General features: G+C 41.1%; 1 protein-coding gene across 5 annotated transcripts in view; it reads left to right on the top strand.

The window, feature by feature from the left end:
- Positions 1-19489: 19489 nt before the first annotated feature.
- OSBPL9 (oxysterol binding protein like 9) overlaps positions 19490-27746 on the top strand; it is a 163873-nt gene continuing 155616 nt past the window's right edge. For 2 of the 5 annotated variants that reach the window (XM_055341774.1, XM_055341773.1), the window contains exons 1-2: positions 19520-19636; positions 24315-24386. In XM_055341774.1, coding sequence (XP_055197749.1) covers positions 19526-19636; positions 24315-24386 — 183 coding nt within the window. In that variant the 5' untranslated portion in view covers positions 19520-19525. Of the gene's footprint in view, positions 19637-24314; positions 24387-27746 lie in introns of all 5 variants that reach the window. The other 3 variants (XM_055341778.1, XM_055341777.1, XM_055341775.1) reach the window with 2 other exon arrangements.

Here is a 27746-nt window from a genome sequence, read left to right as displayed (position 1 = left end):
GTCCTGGGATCAAGGCCCCTTTGGGCTCCTCACTCCATGGGGAGTCTGCTTGCCCTTCTGCCCCTCCTCCCACTCAGACACTCTCTCCCCCAACCCAAATATATAAAATCTCGAAGAAAAAAAAAAAAGAGTTGGTCTCTGATTCAAGAGCTTAGTGAAGGAGACAGTTCATGCTGATATATAAATAAATTACCACACAGTGAGATGTATAAAGATAGGGGTATGATGGAAAGGCTATGAGAGCACCAGTAATGGAACTGATTTTCCTGAGAGACAGCCAGACAAAGCCAGGTTCCGGTGCCAATTCCATCGTTTGCTAGCATGAGATCTTAGCTAAGACATTTAACCTTTAGATCTCAGGTTCCTAACCTGGGAACTAAAAATAAGTATACCTTCCACACTAAATTGTCCTGAGGATTAAATAAGATGATAAATGCAAAGAATCCAGCATAGGGTTTCTATATAATTTTGTCCAGCACAAGTGCATTCCTTTTCTTCTCTCCTAGAAAGGGAAGGTAAGAAAAGCTTCCAAAGGAAACAGCATTTGAACTGAGCTTACCATTATAAAAAGTTCACATTCTTACTCAGGAGGAGAAGCTAATACTTGCAGAATAGCTACTAGGAAAAGGCACTCTCTCTGGGGTCTCCCAGAATGAAGAGAGGAATAACATTCCTAACAAAGAGGACAGTATAGGTAAAGACACAACATTTTGAAAATATGTATTATGCATTTGGGAAATGGCATATCCTTCCAGATACAGGGGGATTAGGGGGAATCAGCAAACCCATGGTGGGAGATAAGGCTAGAGAAGGAGAGCAGGGCAGGACTGGATAACTGTTTGCAAAATTCTTTGACTTCTGCTGTCTATTATTTGGAATTTAAATGTTCGGCTAGCCCTGCAGAACTGCAGACACACTGTGTTTATTTATTTTTTTTAATTTTTATTTATTTATGATAGTCACACACAGAGAGAGAGAGGCAGAGACACAGGCAGAGGGAGAAGGAGGCTCCATGCACCAGGAGCCCGACGTGGGATTCGATCCAGGGTCTCCAGGATCGCGCCCTGGGCCAAAGGCAGGCGCTAAACCGCTGCGCCACCCAGGGATCCCGACACACTGTGTTTAGACAGGAAAAGGTTCCTGTGGATCCACAGGGTTTCCACCCTTAAGTGGGAGCATATCAATTACAAAGATCTAACCTCCTATCTAATTCCCAAGCCTACTCAGTGATTTCCAAAACATGGGCCGTGATACATAATTTATGCACTCACTTTGTAGCTTTGTAATTAAATCTGCAGAGGATTTGGAGATAGGCAGCAACACTGGCACAGCTCCTTGCATGTATAAACATACCATACAGGACTAGAGAATTGATGGTTTTCAAAACCCCCTTTCCTATCTACACAGCTAATGATAGATTGTGGTACTCCATACCACCAATGCGGCGTGATAGATCATGTTACAAATGCAATTGAGTGGACCCAAGGCCTGGATGCACTGACAAAAAATTAAAAAGGATGTGAGCTGATTGACCCACACAATCCCTCCTGACCCAAATTCCTGTCACAGTCAGGGTCTGTACCATACACTCCAACTTTCTGATGTCTATTATGTACATCCTAAACCCTTCTCTAGGATTTCTGGTGAAAGATATCTGACAGTTATCAAGTGTTTGCCGTATTGTGGCACCGGGCAGATAATTTCACATTCATATGATTGAGTGCTCATTCTTTTTTTTTTTTGAGTGCTCATTCTGTGTTGAGTGCTCTAGGTACACAGTTGAAAATAAATTGGGCTTGGTTTCTGCCCTCATGCAGCTTCCAAATACCACAAGTAATCCTATAACAACTCTTCAAAACTGGAATTTTAAGGCGCAGAAAATGAGAACTAGATGAGGTCAGTAATTGGCCCCAGAACCAAATTACCATTTGGCTCAAAGACACAGTTTAGAACCCAAGAAAATGTTTTATAACATTAATTTATTTTAAAACCAGAAGAAGGGGTGCCGGGGTGGCTCAGTCAATTTAGTGTCTGCCTTCATCTCAGGGCATGAACTCAGGTCCTGGATTGAGCTCCACATTGGACTCTGCTCAGTGGGAAGCCTGCTTCTCTCCCTCTGCTGTTCCCCCTGCTTGTACTCTCTCTGCCAAATAAATAAATATAATCTTTTAAAAAATAAAGTCAGAAGAAAATAATGAACCCAACCTACATTATGTTTGTCTTTATGCCATGCAGTATAAATATATTTAAACACTTTTTTTTATGAGGAAGGGGCTCAGGAAGGCAAAAGTACCCCGGACCTACAAAAGTCATCATATGGCTCTAACTGCCCAAGATGACACTGATGGTAGGTGATAGAACAAAATCAGGCATGCCCTGGTAAGCCTGACATCTCTTTTGATTAGATGCATCAAGAGGATGGCCTTTATTCCTCTCCTGGTGCCTTGTTCATAGGAGTAGCCCAGTAAGTGCTGAATTAAGTTGTATTGAGTCACTCTAAAGTGCTCTACACAGTGAACAATCCGTTGATTGTACATTCTTACAGACTGAAGAAAATCCTGTGGATGCTGCAAAAATCACATGGGCCTATCTGATCTGGAAAATAAACGTATAAATGAAACCTAGGCATTTTATCAATCTGTACAATTTTTGGATGAAAAGATCAAAATGGGCATCTTTCTTTGCTTGCAAACAAAGATATTTGTTTTATACTATATACTGGACACGTGACAAATCTCTAATATTAGTACGACATCCTAAAAAGAAATATAATTATGCATATAATGAAATTTAAGGATTCACCCATTTGTTTAACATTCACTCTGCTAAGAAGTGAAAGTAATAAGAACAGAATCCACACTGTCCTTGAGGAGCACGTGGTCAACTTAATCTATTTGTTTCACAATAAATGAACAGACTGTGTGGAAATATTACAAAGTAGTATGAGGGATTCCCACTTCTCTGGGCTGAAACATAATACCAGCATTCACATGGTGAGGGTGACAATGGTAGAGATTATCACTGTTAGAGAGCACTCTTAGTGTCCGTCACGTCACATTCCTTTCAAAACCTCAAGCCCCAGTGCATAGAGCAGCGATTCTCAACTGGGGACCCCAATCCTCTACACACACCTCCAGAGAGACATCTGGCAACGTCAGGAGATATTTTTAATTGTCACAGCTGTTTGGGGTGGTGTCAGCTGGTGGGTAGGGGGGTGCTAGTGGCATCTAATGTGTAAAAACCACGGATAGTGCCAAACATCCCACAAATGCAAAGGACAGTCCCCTGCAACAAAGAATTATCTGGCCCCAAATGTCAACAGTGCTGAGTTTGAAAGACCTTGGCTAGAAGAACCAAACCCAAACTCCTGCTGGCGTTCGAGGCTGGGACAAGTTTGGCCTCTCCCACCTTTTTTGCTTTATCTCCTGTGCCTTCTTCCTTTGACCCTCCATCTTCCCAGAAGCCTTATGCTTCAGCCCTACTAGATTGTCACACAATTTTATTTTTTTTTAAAGATTTTATTTATTTATTCATGAGAGACACAGAGAGAGGCAGAGACACAGGCAGAGGGAGAAACAGGCTCCCCGCAGGGAGCCCGATGTGGGACTTGATCCCAGGACCCCAGGATCAGGCCCTGGGCCAAAGGCAGATAGATACTCAACCGCTGAGCCACCTGGGCATTCCAGATGGTCACACAACTTTATTATTTTTTTATTTTTTATTTATTTTTATTATTATTTTTTTTAAAGAGTGATTGACACTTAGACTCTGAAGTCAGGCAGCCCTGGCTGTGTTTCCGGGCTTTCCAACCAGTCACCTGCTTATACTAGGGTAAATTACCACCATCTCCAAGACGCGATAACTTCTGTAAGATGAGGGTAACTACACTTGCTGTTATCTGAGGACTGCATCCTCCCTGCCTGTACTGTCTATCGACCCTTGTCTCCTCAGGACTTGGCATGCATTCTGCCCATAGCAGGTGATCACCAAATATTAGCTGAATTGGAGTTTTGACACTGGGCCCCATGGGATGAAGAGGCTGCAGCAGCTGCTGCTGCTACAGGACATCTGCATGCTGGAGGTGTGGAGCTGGGTCTACTTGTGTAAGGCGTTAGAAGACCAGGGTAAGGGGCCCTCACCAGGCTGGGGGTGGCAGGGTAGGGGAGCACGTGGAAGGAGATGGGAGACCAGACCTTACCTGCTGCTCATCAGTCACCTGCCCCTCCAGTTTGAAATTCAAATCCCTGTTGGTTCCTTCCTGACTGTGGGACCCTGGATGAGAAGCTCACCCTGCCTGTGTACCGATTTCCTTTTCTATGAAATGAGGACAACAATATGGATCTTGCAAAATTCTTCTGAAAATGAAATGATATAAAGTGTGCCAAGCATTGCCCCAGTAATAGTAGGTGTGCAATAAATGCTTGTGGTCCTCCCTTCATTCCCAAACACAAACAAATGGACTCTAGAAGGAAAATGTGGGCACTGCTTATGATAGTGAATTTTTTTATATTTCGTGAAATATCAGAGCTCAGAAGATCTTGCAGGCTACCTTGCCTAACTCTCCCTGGAACGTGTCAGGAGCACCAGGGAATTACAGCAGAGTTTACTTGCTGTAAAGAAGGACAGATGTTTAACGGTACTGTTTCAGCCCATAAAATAATCTGTGTGTGTGTGTGCCCCTGTATATAATCTGATTCTTTGAAAGTCGGGTGAATAGGACACTTGCCTAGGAATCAGGATTTTTTGGAGTTGAGTCCATATTCACCTTGAAAACCTGGATAAGCCCTTTCCAGTTTGTGAGACTCAATTTCCCAGTCCATGATACACGTAACACTGTGTCAAGAGCAAGGTGCAGAGGTGGTGCAGAGATAGTACGGGGTCACCTGGGGGGGCTCAGTCCGTTGGGCAGCTGCCTTTGGCTCAGGTCATGGTCCCAGGGTCCTGGGATTGAGCCCCGCATCAGGCTCCCTGCCTGGTGAGGAGTCTGCTTCTCCTTCTCCCTCTGCTGCTCCCCCTGCGTGCTCTCTCTCTCTCTCTCTCTCAAATAAATAAATAATTAAAAAAAAAAAGGTGACCAAAGTTCAGATGAGAGACAGAAAAATCATTTGGGAGGCTTCGGTAATCTTAGAGAAAAGTGGAGGGGCCTACATGGTGGCAGGGGAGTGGTGCGAAGGTTAGGGGAGGAGCAACCAGGAGAAGATGTTCAGGAGTTGGCTGAGATGCCGAAGCTCGCAGCTTCACGGACTGGTTGTGGGGGGATCTTCTGAGAAGGCACAAGCCTCATCCAAGTGTAGGTTGGTGGTCCCCGGTTCCTGATTGGCCTCCCCTATCCTTGCAGTAAGCCCTGTGAGGCTGAGCTGCTGACTGCTAGCTCCTGGGCCCACCCCTGCCTGGGCACCTTTACTCCCCCTGTGACTCCTCCTGCGGAAGGCTGACAGCCTGGACAAACCCACAGTCGCTTCCCCAAGGACTGAACTCCCCTTACGCAACGCAGCAGGAGTGAAATGCCCAAGGATGTTATGGACAAATATTTCTGAAATTGTCCTTGGAATCAGAAGAGGGGCTTCAAGTCTCAAGATAGTTGATGAGGCCAAAATTATGAATGAAATCCAGCGCCTTGTATGTAGGAAACATTGCTCTACATGACCTCACCTCCAGGAAGGCTTGCCCGCACCTCCCCCAGTTCCCTCCACTTCTGTGCTTCTTGTATGTGTCAGCCTTGCTCACACTGTGGTTGGTTTTTTTTTTTTTTTTTAGATTTTATTTATTTATTCACGAGAGACACACAGAGAGAGGCAGAGACCCAGGCAGAGGGAGAAGCAGGCTCCACGAGGGGAGCCCGATGTGGGACTCGATCCCGGGTCTCCAGGATCACACCCTGGGCCAAAGGCTGGTGCTAAACCCCTGAACCACCAGGGCTGCCCTGTGGTTGTTTATTTGCCTGATTCTCTTCTGTGTTGACAGCATCAAAGTCAGTGCTTGGCATAGAAAGGTGCCCAGTAAAGGATTGTTGAATGTTGAATCTAACTCTGATATACACACTCACACACACACACACACACACACACACACACAAAATCACACTCCATTTGAGAATCGATGCTTCAAGAAATCTTCCTGCAGTAGGATTTGAGACACGTACTTGTCGAGGTCAAATGCCTACTTTAAAGGAATCAACCCAAAATATGATAATTATGCCAAAAGGACAGAGGTCAGAGAAACATGCTGAGGGGCTGATGCTGCTCACTGGTGGTGAAGAGTTGGCTAGTGGGTCACCAGGGTCCTAAGGCGTATCCCCAATTTAGTATATGCAGAATCCAATACTACTGGGGTACTCAGACTAGGAAGATCTAGGCACTGACTTATTCTACCAAACTCATGAGTAGCTGGTATATGAATCATGTCCACAAATTCATGAGCATCTCAGACCTAACATGTCTAAAGCAAGCTCTTGTTGCAAAACAAACTCCAGACTTGTTCTCCATCAGTCTTCTCCATATTAGCAAATGGTCCAAACATTCATCTGGTTCTTTAGGTCAAAACTCTTAAGAGTCGTCTTTGATTCTTTTGTTTTCTTCTCCTTTACCAAATCCACCGGCAAGTCCAATAGACTCTATCTTCAAAATATTTTGAATGTGATATTTCGACCTCCCATATTGTTACCCACCCTAGTCCAGGCCATTACCATCTCTCATTTGGACTACTGCAGTACCTTGAATAGCTTCTTTGCTTCTCTTTCTGCTTCTCCCTATCTCCTCTCGTCAGAATGATCCTTTGGAAATGTACATCAGATGGTATCATTCTGGAACTCAAAAACCTCCACTGCCTTCCTGTTAGATTTAAAATACTACCCAGGGGATCCCTGGGTGGCTCAGCGCTTTGGCGCCTGCCTTTGGCACAGGGTGCGGTCCTGGACTCCCAGGTTCAAGTCACATGCCGGGCTCCCAGCATGGAGCCTGCTTCTCCCTCTGCCTGTGTTTCTGCCTCTCTCTCTCTATGTCTATCATGAATAAATAAATAAATCTTTAAAAAAAATAAAAAAAATAATATCCATCCTTCTCACTGTGACCTACAAGAACCTCCATAATCTCCCTACCTCTACAGTCTTATCTCTTTCTTCATTACATTCCATCCACATTGTCTTTCTTGCTGTTTCTCAGACACTCCATGCTCAACCCCATTCCAAGGCCTTTGCACTTGTGATTTCTGTCTAGAATCTTCTTCTTCTAGGTCTTCACATGGTTTACTCCTTCTCACCATTCAGGTTTCTACTTAAGTGTCTCCGTGGACAGGCCTTTCTTCTTCATCCTAGCAAACATTACTTCACCATATACAGTTATGCCCTCCTCCTTTATGTGACAGTTTTTAAAAACTCAACAGTTTTGAGATATTATTTACTTATTTTTAATATGTATTTATTGATTTTAGAGAGAGAGAGAGAGAGAGAGAGAGAGACCACTCAGGGGGGAGGGGCAAAGGGAGAGGGAGAGAGAGTCTTAAGCAGACTCTACACTGAGTGCAGAGCCTGACACGGGCTCAGTCTCACAACCCTGGGGTCATAATCTGAAATCAAGAGTCAGATCCTGAAATATCCTAGCATATATATCTCAGATTACTTCCTTATTGATAAGTTCCTGGAAGTTCTTGATGATATTTTGTGGCAGCAACGGAGAATGTCCATGCTGGTCATATGAAAGGATACCATAGGTAAGTGGTAGCCACAAATAATTTATAAAACTCAAATAATTTACAAACTCAACCTTTTGAGTCTTCTGCTTAGGCTCCTGAGAAAGTTTGGCAATCAGAGGAGGAGTCCTTTTGTCATTGTCATTCATCAACTTTCTTCCTTAAAGTTGTGGCACTTGTTCCAAGCTTTCTTCTCAGCTCCAACCCCTGCAATTGAATGGGTCATTTCAACTTCCATGTGAATGAATTATCCAGTATAGTGGCCTCACAATTCCTTGACTTCCAACTCTCCTATAGTCTATACCTCCCAACACACTCCAGTTCTCCACTCTTATGGCTATTTCCTCAACCTTCCATCACCTGAAACTGTTCTGCTAGTGAAATGTGAAATTCCTCTCTCTGGTTATAACCTTCTTTTCCTCCAAGCTCTGTCTTTCTCTCTCTCTCTCTTTTTTAAAGATTTTATTTATTTATTTATTTATTTATTTATTTGAGAGAGAAAGAGTGAGCAAGATTGAGAGGGAGCCCCAGTGGATGCGGGGCTCAATTCTGGAACTCCTGGATCATGACCTGAGCCAAGGCAGATGCTTAACCAACTGAGCCACCCAGGCACCCCTCCTCCAATCTCTTTTAATCGTACTAAAATTTCAAACCTTGCAGGAGATCTTATCCAGTCTCTTGTCTCCTTTCTCCTAATCTGTCCTCCTTTTCTGCCACAGTCAGCCTAAATCTCATTATCCCTCACCTCAACCAGTACTCTCAACTCCTTTCTTCCTAGCCATTTTGCCATACCTATCCTCTAAATCCTCCTAACTTGGATTATTCCAATTATGCATCTTTTCTGTGCCTACAGTCAAGTTGCTAAGAATTGCTGGGGGGGGGGGAAGAACCCACAACCAGATAAGCCAGTACAGCTAATAGTTTTTATCCTTAAACTCAGCTAGGCCCCCACTGCTACTTGGGAATCCTTTCATTTCACAGGGCCCTTCCTACCCGCCTTTCACACCTCTTAAAGTTCACTATCCACTCTACTTCCTATCTCCCACCTCCAGTCCCGCCCCATATATCTCCTCTAATTATTTACCAATGACCTTCTGACTCACACAGAAAGAGTCCCCTGAGGAGGAGACCCCTTAATTTTCTGCATTTGACTTTTAAATATTTTCCTTCAGCCTTGGCTTCCCCAAGTCCTCTCATTTTTCTCTATTCTAATTGTCCATTTTCAGTCGATTTTTCTGGGCTTTTCCTCTGGCCCCCCTCTTTTTAAAATGTTGCTGTCCTCCAGGGTTCCATCCTGACCCAAATACTCTGTCCACATTCCCTGTGTGATTTCAGTGCTTCCCATGCCTTCAGCTACCACCCCTGGATTAAAACTATCAAATTTATAATTCTAGTTCAGATTTCTTTCTTACACTCCAAATTAGTATTTCCTTTTGCCTACTGAACATCTACTTCCATCTGGATGTGCCACATACTTCAAATTCAACATGTCCAACATTACATTTATCAGTGTTTCCCCAAATCCACACCTTTTCCAGAGTTCCTAAGCTAGAAGTTTGGAGTTCATCCGACTCCTCCTTTTTCCTCAACCTTTAACATTTCTCTACTCCATTGTCTTCTTTTTCATGCCTTCGGTTCCTGCTTTAAGCCAGTCTTTATCCTCTCTCCTCTAGACTCTTTTTACAGACTGTGGTCTTCTTGACTGGTCACAGTACATAGAGTTATTCTTTTTTTTTTTTTTTAAGATTTTATTTATTCAGAGAGAGGGAGAGAGAGAAAGAGAGGAAGAGTCACAGGCAGAGGGAGAAGCAGGCTCCATGCAAGGAGCCCGATGTGGGACTCGATCCCGGGTCTCCAGGATCACACCCCAGGCTGCAGGTGACACTAAACCACTGCGCTACTGGGGCTGCCCTAGAGTTATTCTAAAATGTATCCTAATGTCACATGTACTTTCACAATACATTGTGGATGAACTCATTCAAGACATTATAAGGTATATTGCTCTCTATATTAGAGGAGTGTGTAATCTACTGTGGGACATAGTAAAGGGTAAGATCAATTCTATCTGGCTGTTGGCATAGAGTGAGTGTCTGAAGAAAGCCTCACAGTGAAACTGTCATTTGAATTGGGACTTTTTTTAAAATTTTTATTTATTTATGATAGTCACAGAGAGAGAGAGGGGCAGAGACATAGGCAGAGGGAGAAGCAGGCTCCATGCACCGGGAGCCCGACGTGGGATTTGATCCCGGGTCTCCAGGATCGCGCCCTGGGCCAAAGGCAGGCGCCAAACCGCTGCGCCACCCAGGGATCCCTGAATTGGGACTTGAATGATGAGGAAAAGTTTCCCAAAGCAAAGAAAGAAGGAAGGGAAAATCCAGAAAGAGGGAAAAACAAAAGAAAGGAAAGAGCTCAGTTCAGATCAGTTTCACAAACATTCAATGTGGGTCACTATGACTCAGGCAGTGTTCTAACATTAGATGTATAGAGGTGAATAAGTCACTGGCCTCAAAGAGATTGGATTGTAGTCCAGAGGAGCTACTTAAAAAAAAAAAAAGAGAGAGAGAGATTTATTTATTCATTTCAGAGAGAGAGAGAGAGAGAGAGAGAGCGCAGAAGGAGGAGCAGAGGGATAGAGAGAATGCCCTAGCAGACTCCCCACCGAGCACAGAGCCCAACTCAGGGCTCGATGCAGGGCTCAAACCCAGAACCCTGAGATGATGGCCTGAGCTGAAATGGAGAGCCAGCCACTTAACTGACTGAGCCCCTGGAGGAGCTACTTCTTGACTACTGTTTATTGAGGAGGGTGGCTCAGGAGATTTAGCTCCTTAATCTCTAAGCCAACCAAATAAATATAAAATATAAGTAAAAATTGTGTTTCCAGCAAACCAACTTCCCATCACCTTTCATCCAGATTGCCTAATGCTGCTAAATTGCTCCTACTGTTTCATTACTGTCCATATCAGGCACTGTGGTAAATTTGAGGAGGTACATGCAACCATGTCCTCAAAAAAAAAAAAAAAAAAAAAAAAAAGGTCTGAGGCAAGGAGGCACTCAGACTGTGAATCAGTAGATGAATAGGGTGTTCCAGACTCTCTGCTAGAAGTTTGTTCAGAGTGCAGGTGGGGTACAATGGAATGAGGAGTCAATTCCAGAAAAAAAAAAAAAAAAAAGGAGTCAATTCCAGCTGAGAGAGGGAGGATGTTTCTGAAATGTTTAAAGCCCAGGGTGACTAAGACATGGGTCTCCAAGGGTACATTAGGTGAGGAGGGCAAAAGATGAGCGCATTCCTCTTTTCCCCTGTTAGAACACTTACAGAGCCTAGATCTTACATGTTTTTTCTTCCTTCTCCAGCTCCCTTCTGTCTCAAAATCACAGCCATATTTTTCTTAAGTTGACATTTCACTTTCTTACTCCCTTGCTAGAGGAAAAATGGGAAAGAACTAGGACCTGTTTGTGAACAAAATAGGCTATGCTTTTTTTGTTTTTTGTTTTTTTTTCCCCCACATTTACACTTGATCTTCTGTTTACATGCAGCAAAGGACAGTCAAGTTTTTTTAGGTTTCTGTGTTTTCCCTTAAAGGCAGCATTTTGTAAATGTTGTTTTATTTGATTCCCAACAACTGCCAATTAAGAAACATGACAATAATAACAGCAACAACAAAAAGCAGTTGGAAGTTTAAGAAGAGAAGGTAGCAAACCATCAACAACAGAATGCATTGTGAAGCAATTTGCACCTAACATCTTGGCTGTGGAAAAGTTGGAAATCATCTTTGCTAGAAACTAAAAAAAAAAAAAAAAAAAAAAAAAAAAAAAAAAAAATCACATTTCTAAACAGCTGTGTAAAGGAAGGAAACTTCATATTGAGAAACACAAAGCCATTTTTGTTCTTCCTTAAAAACACAGAAAAAACCAAACTTGATTACTTAAATAATCATTCAGTTATACACAAGTTAGAGACCTTGGTATTGTCTTTGATTCCTCTTATTTCCTACTCATTTAATTCCATTGTTGAGTGAGGGTTTGTTTGTTGTTGTTTTTGAAGATTTACTTATTTATTTGAGACGGTGGGAGGGGCAGAGGGAGAGAATCTTCAAGCAGGCTCCCTACTGAGCGTGGAGGTGTCTCTGGGCTCCATCTCATAATCCTGAGCTAAAACCAAAAGTTGAACACTTAACCAATTGAGCCACCCAGGTGCCCTTGTTTAATGAGTTTAAAAATTACATCTCTAAATTCTTTTTTTTTAAAGATTCCATTTACCTATTCATGAGAGACACACAGAGAGAGGCAGAGACACAGGCAGAGGGAGAAGCAGGCCCCAAGCAGGGAGCCCGACACGGGATTCGATCCGGGATCCCAGGATCAGGCCCTGGGCTGAAGGTGGCGTCAAACCGCCGAGCCACCCGGACTGCCCTCTAAATTATTTCTTAATAAATAGCATAGTGTCTTTCCCACTCTCCATCTCTGTTGTCACTGACCAAATTTAGACTCTTTCTCCTGCTTGGTTGGCTTTTTAGAAGTCAGTTTGTCTTCTTGCCTCTAGTCTTACCCCTCTCCCATTTGTTCTCAATTTTGGTGAGAGTGTTCTTTTAAAAATCATATCTTCAGGGTAACATTTACTGATATTCTAAGTGGCAGGATAAATTAGTCCCTGTGTCTGCCCTTGATGAACTTATGATGTTCGATGGTTAGTGTCATCTCTACCTTCTGATTCTGAATCTAATCCTCATTTTCTGTTCTGCTTCAGCCCTTACCTCATTCCATGAGAGGCCAGTCACTGAGGATTGTGGGAATGAGAGCTGATGTATTTCTGCCATGTTTAATTTTAGATGATGATCTAAAGTATGTAGTTGGATAGTTGGTGTAGAATGTAGACAGAGTGCTGTGCAATTGGACATGGTCTTAGGAATCAAGAACTGCCCTTGCTCCTGGCTTTTCTGGAGGACCTGTGTTTTGACATTTGAAGCTAAGTAGAACCTGCTAATTTCTGGTGACCTTAACAAAAGTTAAAGTTAATTCAGTAGTTGATGGTATAGCCTGTGTCATGTCTAAGACATTTATTTACACATAGACAATGCACATATAGCTTGCAGCTGGGGTGGAATGGATCTGGGGTGAAAAGACCTAGATTCCAATTTTGGTTATGCTGTTTACTAACTGTGTGACCTTGGACAAGTCATTCAATAACTCTGTGTTCCAATGTTCTCATCCAGAAAATGGGTGTAATAATCTTAAAGAATTGTTGGGATTAAAGAAGAAGATGTAGGTGATCATTCTTAGCATAGTCTTTAGAATTTAGGTCAGTTTCAATAGAATATATAATTCAGATCAAACAATAATTATTGAGCACCTCTCTGTACCAGGCACTGGGCTAGTTTCTAGGGCTACGAGGATAAATAAGACCTAGTTGCTGCTCTTAAGGAGCTAATAGAGAGGGCAGCCCTGGTGGCTCAGTGGTTTAGCACTGCCTTCAGTCCAGGACATGATCCTGGAGACCCAGGATCAAGTCCCACATCAGGCTCCTTGCATGGAGCCTGCTTCTCCCTCTGCCTGTGTCTCTGCCTCTCTCTCTCTCTCTGTGTCTCTCATGAATAAATAAATAAAATCTTTAAGAAAAAAAAAAAGAAAGGTAATAGAGAGGTAGTAATTAACACTATGTAAATCTTTTTACTCAGGCTGAATCCTGATGTTTCAAGATCCCAACACTTGGTTTATCCCCAAAGATATCAGCAACATGAAGATTTCTATTGAATAATGTTTCTAGAACATCAGGTTTTTATGAGAAATGTGTAGTGTGTAGCGTGGCTATGTAACATAACAAAAAGTTAGATATGCATTTATATGGACTCAGATACTCACCAATTGATACTATTAATACTGGGTAAGTTGGTCAATCTCTTTGAATCTCACTTTGTTTAGTTGCAAAACACAGAGGCTAATACACTGATAGGGTTATTGCAATGATTAAATGTGAGAAAGTATATCACACTCCTAGCTCTACACCTAACACAGGTGTAGGTTAGATACTCAATAAGTGGGAGAATTAATGAGAAAAAATATATCCAAGAAAAGAACAGCTTTGTACTATACTCAGTTGCACTCATATTTCATGCCCCAGGTTAGCTACTGGATAGAAACTATGGTTCTCATCTTTAGCTTTCTTGAAAGTGTCAAATAGGTGCCATGTTCTCAACAAATTCTGTTGAATTATAACCTACAAGAAAGGGGCTATCCCAAGAAAAGGGAGGTAGGTAACTTTTATTGGCTGCTGTCCCCTTCATATATATTCTCATTTACTCCTTAAATTAGATAGAGATGATTACTTTCATGATTATAGAAGAGGAATTTAAGTCTTACAAAGGCTTATCCAAGCCACAGCCAAAATGGGAAAGCTAGGATACCTCATCCTTGGCTCTCTAATTCTAGGGTCAAGTTCTTTCTATTCCATTTTGCTGTCTCTCATGGAAAAGTACTGGAAAGTCATATAAATAAAGATAAAGAAAATATTCCTCATGCATATTGAGATCCATGGACTTCTCTTAAAAAGACAAATTGTGGTTTGCAATGAAGAACTCAAATTCTCAAATTGCAGTAGTCAGATAGACTCTTGAGTCATTCTCTGAAATAACTCTTTTAAACCTTCCTCTCCTTTTTGTGCCACATTTCCTTGGAAAAAATCCTGAGAATTAATATTTATGGAGTGTTTAGCATCTAGTGGGTATTGTTCTAAGCTCTTTACATGTATGAACTCATATATCCACAGAACAACCTGCTATTATTTTCTACATTTTAAAGCTGGAGAAATTGAAGCACAAAGAAGTTAGAAAAGTTGCCTAAGGTCATAATAGCTACTAAGTGATTGGTCTGAGGATTCAAATCCAGGTATTGTGGCACCAGAGTCTACATTCTTAACCACTAAGCTTTGAGCCTCTTCTCAACTAGAAGCAGAGAGAAACTCATTCATTTCTCTATTATCAAACTAATCCATGCATTTAAACTCATACTCTCTGCTCTCCTTGTTACTAGGATGAAGTATTCCTGCTCCTGGTTTCACTGGTGAATTTCACCAAACATTCTAGGAAGAATCAATGTGAATCTTTCTCAAACTCTTCCAAAAAAATTGAAGAGGAATGAACCCTCCCATACTCATTTTACGAGGTCAGCATTATCCTGATCCCAAAGCTAGACAATGACACTACGAGGAAACTACAGGCCAATATCCCTTGTGAATATAGTTGTAAAAATTTTCCACTGTGAGAATCATCCCTGGGATGCAAAAAACGGTTCAACCTATATGAATAAAAAAATATGACACATCACATTAATAGAGTGAAAGATTAAAATCATATCATCATCTCAATAGGTGCAGAAAAAGCATCTGACAAAGTTCAACATTCTTTCATTATAAAAACCCTCAACCAGTTGGGTATTTACATAATAAAAGCCATATATGACAAATCCATGTTTCAATGTTGAAAGGTTGAAAGTCTTCACACTAAGATCAGGAATAAGACAAGGGTACACACTCTCACCACTCCTAGTCACCATAGTACTGGAAGTTCTAGCCAGAGCAAGCAGGCAAGAAAAAAAATGTATTCAAATTAGAAAGGAAGAAGTCAAATTGCTTCTGTTTGCAGATGACATGATTGTATATAAAAAAAAAAAGTTTTAAAGACTTCACCAAAAACCTTAGATCTAATCCATGAATTCAATAAAGTTGCAGGATACAAAATCAATATCCAGAATCAGTACTATTTCTACATGCAAACAATGAATTATCTGAAAAAGAAATAAATAAAACAATGCCACTTACAATAGCACCAAAAGTAATAAAATACTTAGGCATAAATCTAACCAAGGGGATCCCTGGGTGGCGCAGTGGTTTGGTGCCTGCCTTTGGCCCAGGGCGCAATCCTGGAGACCCGGGATCGAATCCCACATCGGGCTCCCGGTGCATGGAGCCTGCTTCTCCCCCTGCCTATGTCTCTGCCTCTCTCTCTTTCTCTCTCTGTGACTATCATAAATAAATAAGAATTAAAAAAAAAATAAAAATAAATCTAACCAAGGAGGTGAAAGATCTGTACACTGTAAACTATAAGACAATGTAAGAAATTGAAGAATACACAAATAAATGGAAAGATATTCTATGTTTGTGGATTGGAAGAATTAATGTTAAAATATCCATACTATCCACAGTCACCTATAGATTCAATGCAATCCCTCTCAAGATTCCAATGGCATTTTTTTTACAGATAGAAAAAAATCCTAAAATTTATTTGGAAGTACAAAAGACCCTGAATAGCCAAAGCCATCGTGAGAAAGAAAAACAAAGCTGTAAGTATGGCGTTCTCTAATTTCAAACTATATTACAAAGCTATAGTAATCAAACAGTATGATACTTGCTTAAAAACAGATATATAGACCAATGGAACAGAATTGAAAGCCCAGAAATAAATCCATGCATATACAGTCAACTAACATATATATCTATTTCAATTTTTTAAAAAATTTTATTTATGATAGTCACAGAGAGAGAGAGAGAGAGGCAGAGACACAGGTAGAGGGAGAAGCAGGCTCCATGCACCGGGAGCCCGATGTGGGATTCGATCCTGGGTCTCCAGGATCGCGCCCTGGGCCAAAGGCAGGCGCCAAACTGCTGCGCCACCCAGGGATCCCTATATATCTATTTCAAACTGGAAAATATTCATCAGAGTTGCTTTTTATTTTTTATTGAAGTATAATTAACATAGTGTTATATTAATTTCAGGCGTACAATATAATGATTCAACAATTGTATACTTTTCTCATTGCTCATCAAGATCTGTATAGTCTTAATTCCCACCCTCACTCCCTTTTAAAAGATTCTATTTATTTTTTTGAGAGAAAGAGGGAGAGCAGGAAGAGACTGAGAGGGAGAAGCAGACTCTCCAGTGAGTAGACAGCCCAACACAGGGCTCGATCCCAGGAGCTTGAGATAATGACCTGAGCTGAAGGCAGATGCTTAATTGACTGAGCCACCCAGGGGCCCCCTCTTAATCCCCTTTATCTATTTTACCCCTCCTTCCAGCCATTTCCGTTCTGCCAACCACCAGTTTGTTCTTTGTATATGAGTCTGGTTTTGTTCTTATTGTTGTCTCTTCTATCCGTTGTTTTGTTTCTTAAATTCCACATATGAGTGAAATCATATGGTATTTATGTTTCTTTGACTTATTTCACTTAGCATCACACCCTCTAGGTCCATTCATGTTGTACAATCAACTAATATTTGATATAAGAACCTAGAATATTCATAATTGGTGCTGGGAAAATTGGATATTATTCATATGCAAAATAATAAAATTAGACCCCTCACAAAAATTAACTCAAAATGAATTAAAGATCTGAAACATCTTCAAATCATAAGATCTGAAAGCATAAAACTCCTAGAAGAAAACATAGGAAAAAAGCTTCCGGACATTGGTCTCGGCAATGATTTTTTTTGGATATGGTACTTACAACATAAGCAATGAAAGCAAAAATAAACAAGTGAGATTTGTCAAATTAAAAGACAATCAAAAGGTTAAAACTTCCAGTTATAGGATAAATAAGTTTTGGAAATGTAATGTACCTCATGGTGATGATAGTTATAATATATTGTGTATTTGAAAGTTCTAAGAGAGTGGATCTGAAAAGTTCTTATCACAAGAAAAAAATTGTGTGATGAGGTGGTAGATATTAATAAAACAGTGCGGTAATCATTTCATGATGTATATCAAGTTGTGTATGTAATCACACATATTTATATGTATATATAAATAATTATGTGGTACACCTTAAGCTTATCCAGTGTTGTGTCAATTATATCTCAATAAAACTGGGAAAAAAGATAATGAAGAGATTAAGCATGATCAATTTAATCTTACTTTAGATTTGTACCTAGTTTGATTAGCTAGCAAATAGGTTCTCTGTTTAGCTCCCTCAGTGATATTCTGTTTCCTAGAGTTTGTGTTATCAGCAAAGAGAAAGGATTCACAACACAGAACCTGAATAAAAGTACTTTTTAGGTTCAAAAAATAAATAAAAGACAAAGAAAACCCCTCCCTTGACCTCAACTCCACTTCTAGCAAATGCCTCACTTCTCAGCTCCCTTTTTATCTCTTTCCCTCATATCTTCATGGCTGTCTCTTTCTTATCCTTTACATCTTAATTTAAATGCCATTTTAATACCCCTCATCCCCATATAAAGTAGCCACCCACTGGCTATCTATTATATCAACTTATATTTTTTGCAAGATTTTTAAAAAATCAGTATTAGATATTTTTCTTATTTACTTTTTTGGTTAGTATTTGCTTTTTATCATCAAATTTAAGCTTTTAGAAATCAAGGAACCTGTCTGGCTCCTTTGCATTGCATTCCCAGGACTCGAACAGTGTCTAATAAAGCAGGACAATATTTTCATTGTCCTTATAGGCTCTAAGTGATCCATGCTTACTTCTCCGACCTTGTTTCCTATACTTTCTCTCCAGCTCACTGTTCCACTGTAGAGAGCAAAATGGAATCTCTCATGTCAAGCAGGAGCCTGTATCAGGCAATGAAGCAAGTAGTTAAAGGTACAGCACCTACAATAGATCTCTGGGACCAACATCAGCTAACACCCAAGAACTGATAACAAGCAGAACCAGAGGAGGTCTGCAAGGTCCCAAGACCAATTAAATGCCTTCAAAACGGAGGGGGGAAGATTCTTGCAGCAAATTGTCAGACTCTTCAGACATGACCTCTCTATGACCACTTTAACAAGGCAACTACCATGGAAGGTTCTGCTCAACTGATCTCTGACCAGAACTGAGATCCTTCACTGCTTGAATATAATAAGCAGTAAGTGCTGAGAACTGACCTGGACCAGACTGAGGCCTTATCTCAGCTGTGTGTCCACAGACTGACTTTGCATTGGTTCCTTAATTTCCTACATCTTTCTGTATTTTTTGTTTGTTATGTGATTTGTCTTCTGTCCTGCTCTGTGTGCTGTGTAAGAAGCTAAGTTTAATCACATGGTGAAATAACATTGAGTCTGGAAGCCTGAACCTGCTTTATAATTATGATTAGCTTTGCTTTATGATTGAACAAAGCTGACATTGTGCAAAGACTCGTGTATGTGCTTCACAGTTTGCTCATGACATCCACTGACACCGAACCTGCTGTTCCTTCAATATGTCTGGTCTTTGAATTTGTTATTCCTTCCCCCGGAAGGCTCTTCTCCCAGGTTCCCTCCCTCACTTTCTTCCGGTCTTTGTTCAAAAGTTACCTTCTCATTCAAGCCTTCTTCATTTGGGAAATTAAAATTGCATCTCCTACGTTCTGCCTCTCATTTTTCTCCATAGCACTTACCAGTGATAATTTGCTATTTATTTTGTTGCCTGTTTCCTTCTGCCCCTCATGAAGTCTGTGCCGAATCCCAAAGCTTAAAAGTGTGTCTAGCACAAAATAGCAAGTATGTCTTACGTGAATGGATTTCTTTCTTTGTGTGTGTGTGTGTGTGTGTGAATGGATTTCTGAGATGAATGCATACATGAGTATCATATGTGAAATCTTTGGGACCCGTAAGGCATCATCATGGGTAATAAAATTATTTATGTGACTAAGTAATCCTAGTGGTATTCATGCTTGCCTTTCTCCCGTCCCTGGGAAGGTCTAAGGTGACGGCTGCGGGCAGGGGCGGGGGCGGGGAGCTGACCTCAGCAGCAGCGGCTGGCCCCGCCCCGCCCCGCCCGGCCCCGCCCCTTCCCGCGGCGGCCCCGCCCCCAGCCGGTGAATACCTTATAACGAGTGACGTCAGGCCGTTTGTTGTCATTGGCGGCTCCCAAGATGGCGTCCATCATGGAAGGGCCGCTGAGTAAATGGACCAACGTGATGAAGGGGTGGCAGTACCGTTGGTTTGTGCTGGACTACAATGCAGGGCTGCTCTCCTATTACACGGTGAGACTTCGGGGGGCAGAACTCCGAGCGCCCCAGGGGTCGCTCCCGTGGGGGGGTGCTAAGCTGGGGGCGCCGCCGTGCGAGGGGTTCCCTCGAGGGGAGGCCTTACGTCCGGGGGAGCCAATGGCGGTGGAGGAGATGCCGGCGCAGCCAATAAGCAGGCAGTGGCTGTCTGGTTTACGGGCTAGGGGCGAGCCGCGTTCCGTTTTTAGGGTCCTTCGTGGAGCTGTGGTGGGATCCAGCGCGGTGTAGGCAAGTGACGGCGGTGGTAGCAGTGATTTAAAGGCTCAGGCCACGCCGTCTGTGTGCCCCCCCCCGAGACCCCGAAGCCGGCCGCGCCCCTTAGCTTCTCTCCCGGGATTAAAGAGCGCTGTTTCCTGCGGGCGACGGTCACACGAGCGGGGCCCGGTGCTCAGGCTTGCGGGCGACACGGGGGAGTCAGAAGCCCCTCGCGTCTGCCCGGACGGAGTGTGTCTTTTATGGGACGCGCTCCTCCGTTCTGAGAGAGGCGAGCGGCACCGACGCCTTAACTTTTGCAGCTGAGGGCTTCCTCCCCAGGCGTCTCCTGTTAGCGAAAGACACTGCGGTGTCTCCTGAAAGTTGTGTCGCGGAGGGGGTTCGGGGTGGGGCTCCACCGTCATTCAGCGCTAACTAGCGGCGGGGGCAAGTGCCGGAATGGCCTTGAATCTTAGGTTCTGACTACCCGTTCCACACCTACCGCATTAGAAATAGAAGGTGGGTGGTATTAGAGAAATTACTTAAAAAGGTGCCGTCTCCGAATAGTGTATAGTTAATAATAGCCACTGAGAGGGAAGAAACCACTTAAAAGGACGAAATAGAACTCCCTGAAGGCTTCAGAAAATTAGAAGAAAAAATCATCATTTGAGAAGGATTAATATTGATGAGAGAAATATTTATTTGTTCATTTAAAAAATATTTATTGAACTCCCACTGTATGTTAGTTATTGCTTTGGGCTAGGTGTGTGTGTGACACACGTGTGCATTTGAGCAAGAATCAGCAGAGATCAAGGTAGTCACCATTCTTTTTCTTGGGAGCCTATAGTCTAGTTTAGTGGCTCCCTTAATTCATTTCACTCACAATAACTATGTAAGGTATGTACTTGTGATCCTCATTTTATAGTTTTGGAATTTGAGGCTCCAGGCTTTTAAGTAATTTGCTCAAGATCACAAAGCTAGCAGTAAGTGGTGTGATCAGGATTCCAGATTCCTGGCTTTCTGTTTTCACCGCACTTCACTTTCACTGCAGGGAGGAGGAAAGTGCAAGCTGTGAGTTACTAAAGGCAAGTCTACAGGAGTAAAAAAAAAAAAAAAAAAAAAAGTAACTTTCAACACCCTTTAACTACTTACATCCTTTCTCTACATAATTTTTATTTTTACTTTTTTTAAGATTTTATTTATTCATGAGAGACACACACAGAGAGACAGAGACACAGGCAGAGGGAGAAGCAGCTCCCTGCGCGGAACCTGATGTGGGACTCCATTCCAGGACCCTGATGTGGGACTCGATTTCCAGGATTATGCCCTGAGCCAAAGGCAGACACTCAATTACTGAGCCACGGAGGTACCCCCTCTACATACTTTTTAAAGGGAGAAAAAGACCAAAATCTGAATGAGATTTAAGCCTATCATTCACGATTATCTTTAGGTAGCCATGAAGGAGATGCAACTGAACACTGTATCTTGAAAACTCTGGAGTAATGAAATACTATAGCTCAGATAAATGAAGAGTAATGTTGGGTTTCGGTAGATACCATAATTAGAAATTCCCACTGACCCTTTCCAGCCTATTCAACGTAGGGTAATTTCAATAAGTGGCAATATGGAATTAACTCTACAAATCCCAAATTTGTATTGGTTTAAATCTAGGGCCGTACTCTAGAGGCCGCAAGCTGGGTTTTTAGGAGCTCCTACCGTTTTTCCTGTTTTTCTGCCTTTTCTGCATCCTTTTACTGCCTCCTTTCCCTTTTAGTTTTTAAATACCTTGATAAATCTCTCCTTGCCCTAAATACAGATTTTTCATATACTTCTTCGTCTCCTTTCCCCCCTTCCCCCAATATGTAATTTCTCCCTTCTGAGACCAGACTCTATGAAACATCATCCTTGTTAGCTGAAGGAGATATCCTATATCTCACTAATGTGTATTTAGAAGTCTTCCCCCCCCCCCCCCCCAGTTTTTTGGTGTCAAAGCATTTGCTTGTAGAGAAACATCAGGGAAATATAAAGTAAAATGATCTTGTGAAAATAAAATAATACCTAATCCCAAATTAGAGGAGGAGGAGGTCCAGCAAAGATGAAAAGAGGATAGGTATCCACTTAAAGACCAAGTAGGAGACATGTTGAACATTGGCAAGGACTTCTGTACACTTGGACATTGTTTTACTACGTTAGGATTCAGAAGGCTGGGCAGCCCTGGTGGCTCAGCGGTTTAGCGCCGCCTTCAGCCCAGGGCGTGATCCTGGAGACCCGGGATCGAGTCCCATTTTGGGCACCCTGCATGGAGCCTGCTTCTCCCTCTGCCTGTGTCTCTGCCTCTCCCTCTCTGTGTCTCTCATGAATAAATAAATAAAATCTTAAAAAAAAAAAAAAGGATTCAGAAGGCTTAGAAGATACAGTTTAGTGATTTGTGTGGGGCTTATAACTTGGAGCTACATCTTCCAGAAAGAGTATCTGAATTAGTTATATTAGCCTTTTAACAGAGTAATAAATAGCAAGTCACCCTGTTCCTTTTTTTCAGAATCACTTAGGCTCTGGTCTGGCTCGTGGTTGGAGGTCTATTCCAGCATGGCCATGAAAACCCAGAACTAAAGTAGATTGGCCTTGCTTTAGAGTTGTCCTGTACTGAAAATTGATATTGGAATAATCTTAGAGTTGGGTTAGAATCACTGGGATTGCCGTGAATTGAATAGATTCACCTAAATGTCACCTCAGCCTGGATCTTTTTCTCTGGGCCTAGGCCCAGACCTAGATCTGTTCTCTGGGAATGAATGGTCTTTTTATTTTATCTTTCTTTTATTTTCATACTCTGTGAATTTTCAGTTTTTTAAAAAGAGCTTCATGTAGTATTGTTCTGCCCAATACAGGAAGAGAGAAACTGATTATCTCTTTTAGGAAAGTAGATTTAGGCAGTCTTTTTAGCTCTGGTTCAATCTTCTAATTATTAGAAACAATGTAATACAGTTCATTCAGCAAGTATTAATTTGGGGTTGACTTTGTAATAGGCATTGTGTTATACATGGTAGAGGTACAGAATGAAGGAGAGATTCCCTTCTACCTAGGAATTCACATTCTAGCAGCAGACACCTAAACATAATTTCAAAACAATATGATAAATTCTACAATAGAAATAAGAGTGCTGTGGGAACATTGCCTGGAAAAGGCAAGGGAGACATTTGAGCTGAGATTTATAGGATAAAGGAAGAAGAGAAGAGCATTTCAGGCAATAGGTGGGAAACTTGAGAAAAGGAAAGTGCATTAAGAAGATACTGAGAATTTCTGAGTAGCTCTCGTGTAAAGATGTGCATAGGAGATAGGAAGATATTGAGTCCAGAAGGCATTTGGAGCAGCTAAGGTATAATTTGGGAACAGTGTCTGAACAGCTACCATTTATGCGAATCATGATCATAAAGGAAGATGAGAAAGGAAGGAAAATTGTGGGAATTATAGGTATATGAGGAGTTAGAACTTTAGAAAGTTAGTGAAGATCATGCCTTTTGTAACCTTTTGAGAACCTGTGTGCCAGGTGCTATGCTAGAAAAAGGTGTTAAAATGGCAAATAAAATGGAAATAATCCATGCTTTCATGATACCTAGAGTATCCTGGGGGATACAGCAAGTAAGACCTGTGATCTGGGAAGCATAGGATGGATGCTTTTGGGTATGTAGGTATGTTACTTGACTTAGTCTTGGAAAGTCAGGAAAGGTTTCCTAGAAGAAACAGATTTGCTGTGACCTGAACGATGAATAGAAGTTACCTATGTGAGCAGAGGGGGTAACTGCTTGAGATAGAGGGAATAAATGTTTTCAGAGGAGACAAGAATCAGGAAATTGACAGTCATGGAGTTTGAGCTGTGAGATGGACAGTACTGAGATCTAGAGAGGTAGGAAGGGGCCAGATAATGAAAGGCTTTCTTGGTAAACCACCTAAGGAATTTAAACTTTACTTCCCAGGGCATTGGAAAGTGTTTTAGGTGTTGTGAATACTTTTTATTAAAGAAAATTTCAAACATACATAAAAGAGGGTAGTAAACTGAATTACTGTCATCCAGCTTGTACAATTATCAACATATGGCCAATCTAGTTTTGTTAATACTTCCACCAACTCCTTCCTTCCCCCATTGGTTCGTTTTAACGCAGATCCCAGATACTGTATCCTTTCATTTGTGAATATTTCAGATGTATTATTAAAAGTTAAGGTCTCTCTCTTTTAAAAAATGTTAAAACAATGCAATTATTACAACTAAATATTATTAATACTAATTTACTAATATCAAATATGTAGTCTGTGTTCAATTTCCTTACATGTCTCAAACATCTTTCCCTCATCAGTTGGTTTGAGTCAGGATTCCAAACAAGATCCACACATAAATTTATAGGTCCTCCTTCCTTTTTCTTTTTCTCTCTCTTTTTTTTTTTTTGTTTTTTTTTATCACTTGTTGAAGGTTGAAGAAACCAGATCTCACTTATCCTGTAGAATATTCTGCATTCTGGATTTTGCTGGCAACGTTCTTGTGGTATGTTTAAACATGTTCCTTTGTTGTCCATATTTCCTACAATAGAGGAACTGTATAAACTGATAATTAGAGCTAGAAGCTTAATCCTGTTTTTTTTTTCTTTTGGGCAAGAATTTTTCATAAATGAAACATTACATCAAGTGGCACATGATGTCTGGTTGTCTCTGATTTTAAAATTGATCAAGAGGTACAGGTAAAATTTGTATTCTTTAAAGAAGACTGTCATTACAGAGAAATAATCAAGTCACATTGACAGGCCTTAGTGACTGGATAGGAGTGAAAGGGGAGTCATCTAATGAAATGCAGGTTTTTGGTTTTACACGGATGAATGATAGGGAAGTTAGGAAGAACAGGTTGGGGGAGTGGTTGCTTTGGGGGCATACTGAAATTGATGTAAAAATGTCCTATAGTCTGGAATTGAGGGGAAAAAATCTGGTTAGATACATATTAGCTTTATATATGGAGAATTGAGAAAGTGAGAATAGATAGGATGCTGAGAAACATCATTGGATTAGTTACTGCTTTATAACAAATTATCCCAATACCTAGCAATTTAAAACAAAAAACATTTATTATCATAGTTTCTGTGGCTCAGAACTTTGAGTGACTTAACTGGATGGTTCTGGTGTAGGGTCTCAAGAAGTTGCAGTCAAGATATTGGCTCAGGTTGCAGTCCTGTGAAAGGCTTGACTGGAGTTGGAGGATCTGCTTCCAGGATGACTCACTCTCACAGCAGTTGGCAGCAGGCCTCAGTTCCTTGCTGGCTGTTGGAATGTGGCCTCAATTCTTCATCAGCTAGCCTCTCCATTGGGTTAGGCTAGTGTTTAGCATAGGCTTTATGGCTTCACCCAGAAGGAGTGATCAAAGTGAAAGCAAGGAGGTAGCTGCAGTGCCTTTTATGACTTAGTCTGAGAACATGACTTCTGCCTTATTTGGTTCATTAGAAATGCATCATACAGTTTAGCTTATGCTCATGGGGATGGGAATTTCAAGCATTGAGAGGGGAATTAGTCCCTACCTTTTGAAAGGAGTGTCAAAGAATTTGTGGACAGTTTTTTAAGCCATAGTCATATTCAAAGAATTGGCAGAGAAGAAAGCCTACAGAGAGTGACAAGGGACAGCCAGAGATGTAAGAGAAAAACCAGAAGAATGTGGCTGTCAACGTGTAGGAATAGTGAGTTGGCTTGAATACTGTTGAGAAGACTGAATAGGTAAAGACCTGTAAAAATATCCACCAGATTGATTAATTTGGACAATTGATGCCCTTGGTGAGATCAGTTTCTGTGGGGTGGTTAGTTTGGAAGAAAGGCAGATTGGAATGGTTTAGAGAGTAAGGTGTAAGAAGTAGAAAAAGTAGATTGCTCAAGATGTTTCATTGTGAAAGAGGCAGAGAGGGATATAGAACTAAGGGGTAGGGATTCTAAGAGGATTTTGTTTAAATGTAGGGAGAAGAATCAAGGTCCATGTTAAAAATGAGGGTAGAGTCAGGACTTATGAGCATTGTGAAGATTTAGATCAATGCCATGGGACCTGGAAAAAGGAATGGCTAGGGACACATTAAAGGTTATTCCAGTTGTTTGAGGAACTAGATGAGATTATAAAGTATGATTTGTTTCATCATTACCCAGAAATGTTTAACTCTCTTTATATTTTGTTTTTGTAACATTTTGGAGGGAAAGTTAGAAAGTGAATTAATTAGTAAGTTACCAGACGGCTCAAGGTATTCTTAGTAAAAAGAATCATTAGAAAAATCATATTGTTCTTCACTATTACATGCTGCCTGGAAGAGACTCATTTTTTTTTAAAGTTTTATTTATTTATGATAGTCACAGAGAGAGAGAGAGAGAGAGAGAGAGAGGCAGAGACATAGGCAGAGGGAGAAGCAGGCTCCATGCACCAGGAGCCCGACGTGGGATTCGATCCCCGGTCTCCAGGATCGCGCCCTGGGCCAAAGGCAGGTGCCAAACCCCTGTGCCACCCAGGGATCCCTGAAAGAGACTCATAATGATTCTGCATTTCAGAACCACTGGTAGTTGAAACACATTTAAGTGTCATCTGAAGTCTTTAGCAGTGTTTGGAAGATGATCAAAAATTTTGAAGAGCTTAAGTATATGTATTTTTCTTGCAAAGATGTAAAAGAGGTAGTTTCAGGTTCTCCCAGGAAGGTATCAGCACCACTCTCATCAAACAGTTAAAAATGAATTTATACTTTTGTAAATAAACTCTTTTTGACAGTTTTTATTGAGCTTAAATGGTATATGTTAAGAAGTCCAAAACTAGTAAAGTAGCTTTTGAATTGTAAAAGGAACAAAACACAGAGAGGAAAGAGAGAGGCAGACACAGGCAGAGGGAGAAGCAGGCCCCATGCAGGGAGCCTGATGTGGGACTCGATCCTGGGTCCTCAGGATCCTGCCCTGGCCGAAGGCAGCGCTAAACCACTGAGCCACCTGGGCTGTCAGAAAAATTGTATCTAATCTAATGTCCTGAAAAGAAAACAAAGGAAGCTTCTAAAATGGTAAGTAGTATCAGTGAAGATATATATGGAAATTTTGTATCGTTTGTTTTCTTGACTACTCTAGTCACCCTTGATTTTTTTCTCCCCTGTTTTAATACCCTTGAAACTTGCTCATATAATTCTTTGGGCATTTAATCATTTTATATTTGTTATCATTAACTAGCTGTATCCATGGTACATTCTTTATCTGTACAACAAGTTTGTAAACTTCTTAATGGCAATACTGAGCATCATGATCTTCAAGTCCTACAGTGTGGCACATTGTTCTTATAGTGAATGGGATGTCCAAGGCCCTTAAAACTAGGTTTAGAGATGAGATTCAAAAGGCTGTTTTGGAATTGTGTCTCATGTATCCTTTTAAGTTTTTCAGACTATACTACTAATAAATATATATGTTTCCATGGTTTATGTAAAACATGAGTGAGCTTATATCAACAACAGTGGCTTTTGTTTAATTATCTGGAGCCTGTAGAACTGTCTGGGATCTTTTGCTTAGTGTGTTATATCAGATAAGCAGTCAGCTCTTCTGTTGCAGGCAGTTTTGTGGATGGTAATAATTTGTGGAAGGACAGAAAATAGATTGTTCTTAAATATGCCAGTCTATATGTGGCATATTGTCATAGGATCAGCTTTTCAAATATTTATATAATTCCAGTCAAAGCTAGGAGAATGCACAAGTGATTTAAATTAAGGATTTAATTCTTTTTATTGTTTATAGAGAAAGACAAATGGCCAATCCAATTATTTATTTTCTTTCTCACTTTATCATGAAAAATTCTCTTGGACTAGTTCCTTTAAAAAAAAAAGGGACCTAATTTTTTTTTTCAAAAGTTAAGTTTACAAGG

The sequence above is a fragment of the Nyctereutes procyonoides genome, unplaced genomic scaffold (assembly GCF_905146905.1).
Source record: "Nyctereutes procyonoides isolate TBG_1078 unplaced genomic scaffold, NYPRO_anot_genome, whole genome shotgun sequence".
NCBI classification, from domain to species: domain Eukaryota; kingdom Metazoa; phylum Chordata; class Mammalia; order Carnivora; family Canidae; genus Nyctereutes; species Nyctereutes procyonoides.
The sequence above is the reverse complement of the archived record's forward strand: the minus strand, read 5'-3'. Positions and strand labels throughout refer to the sequence as shown.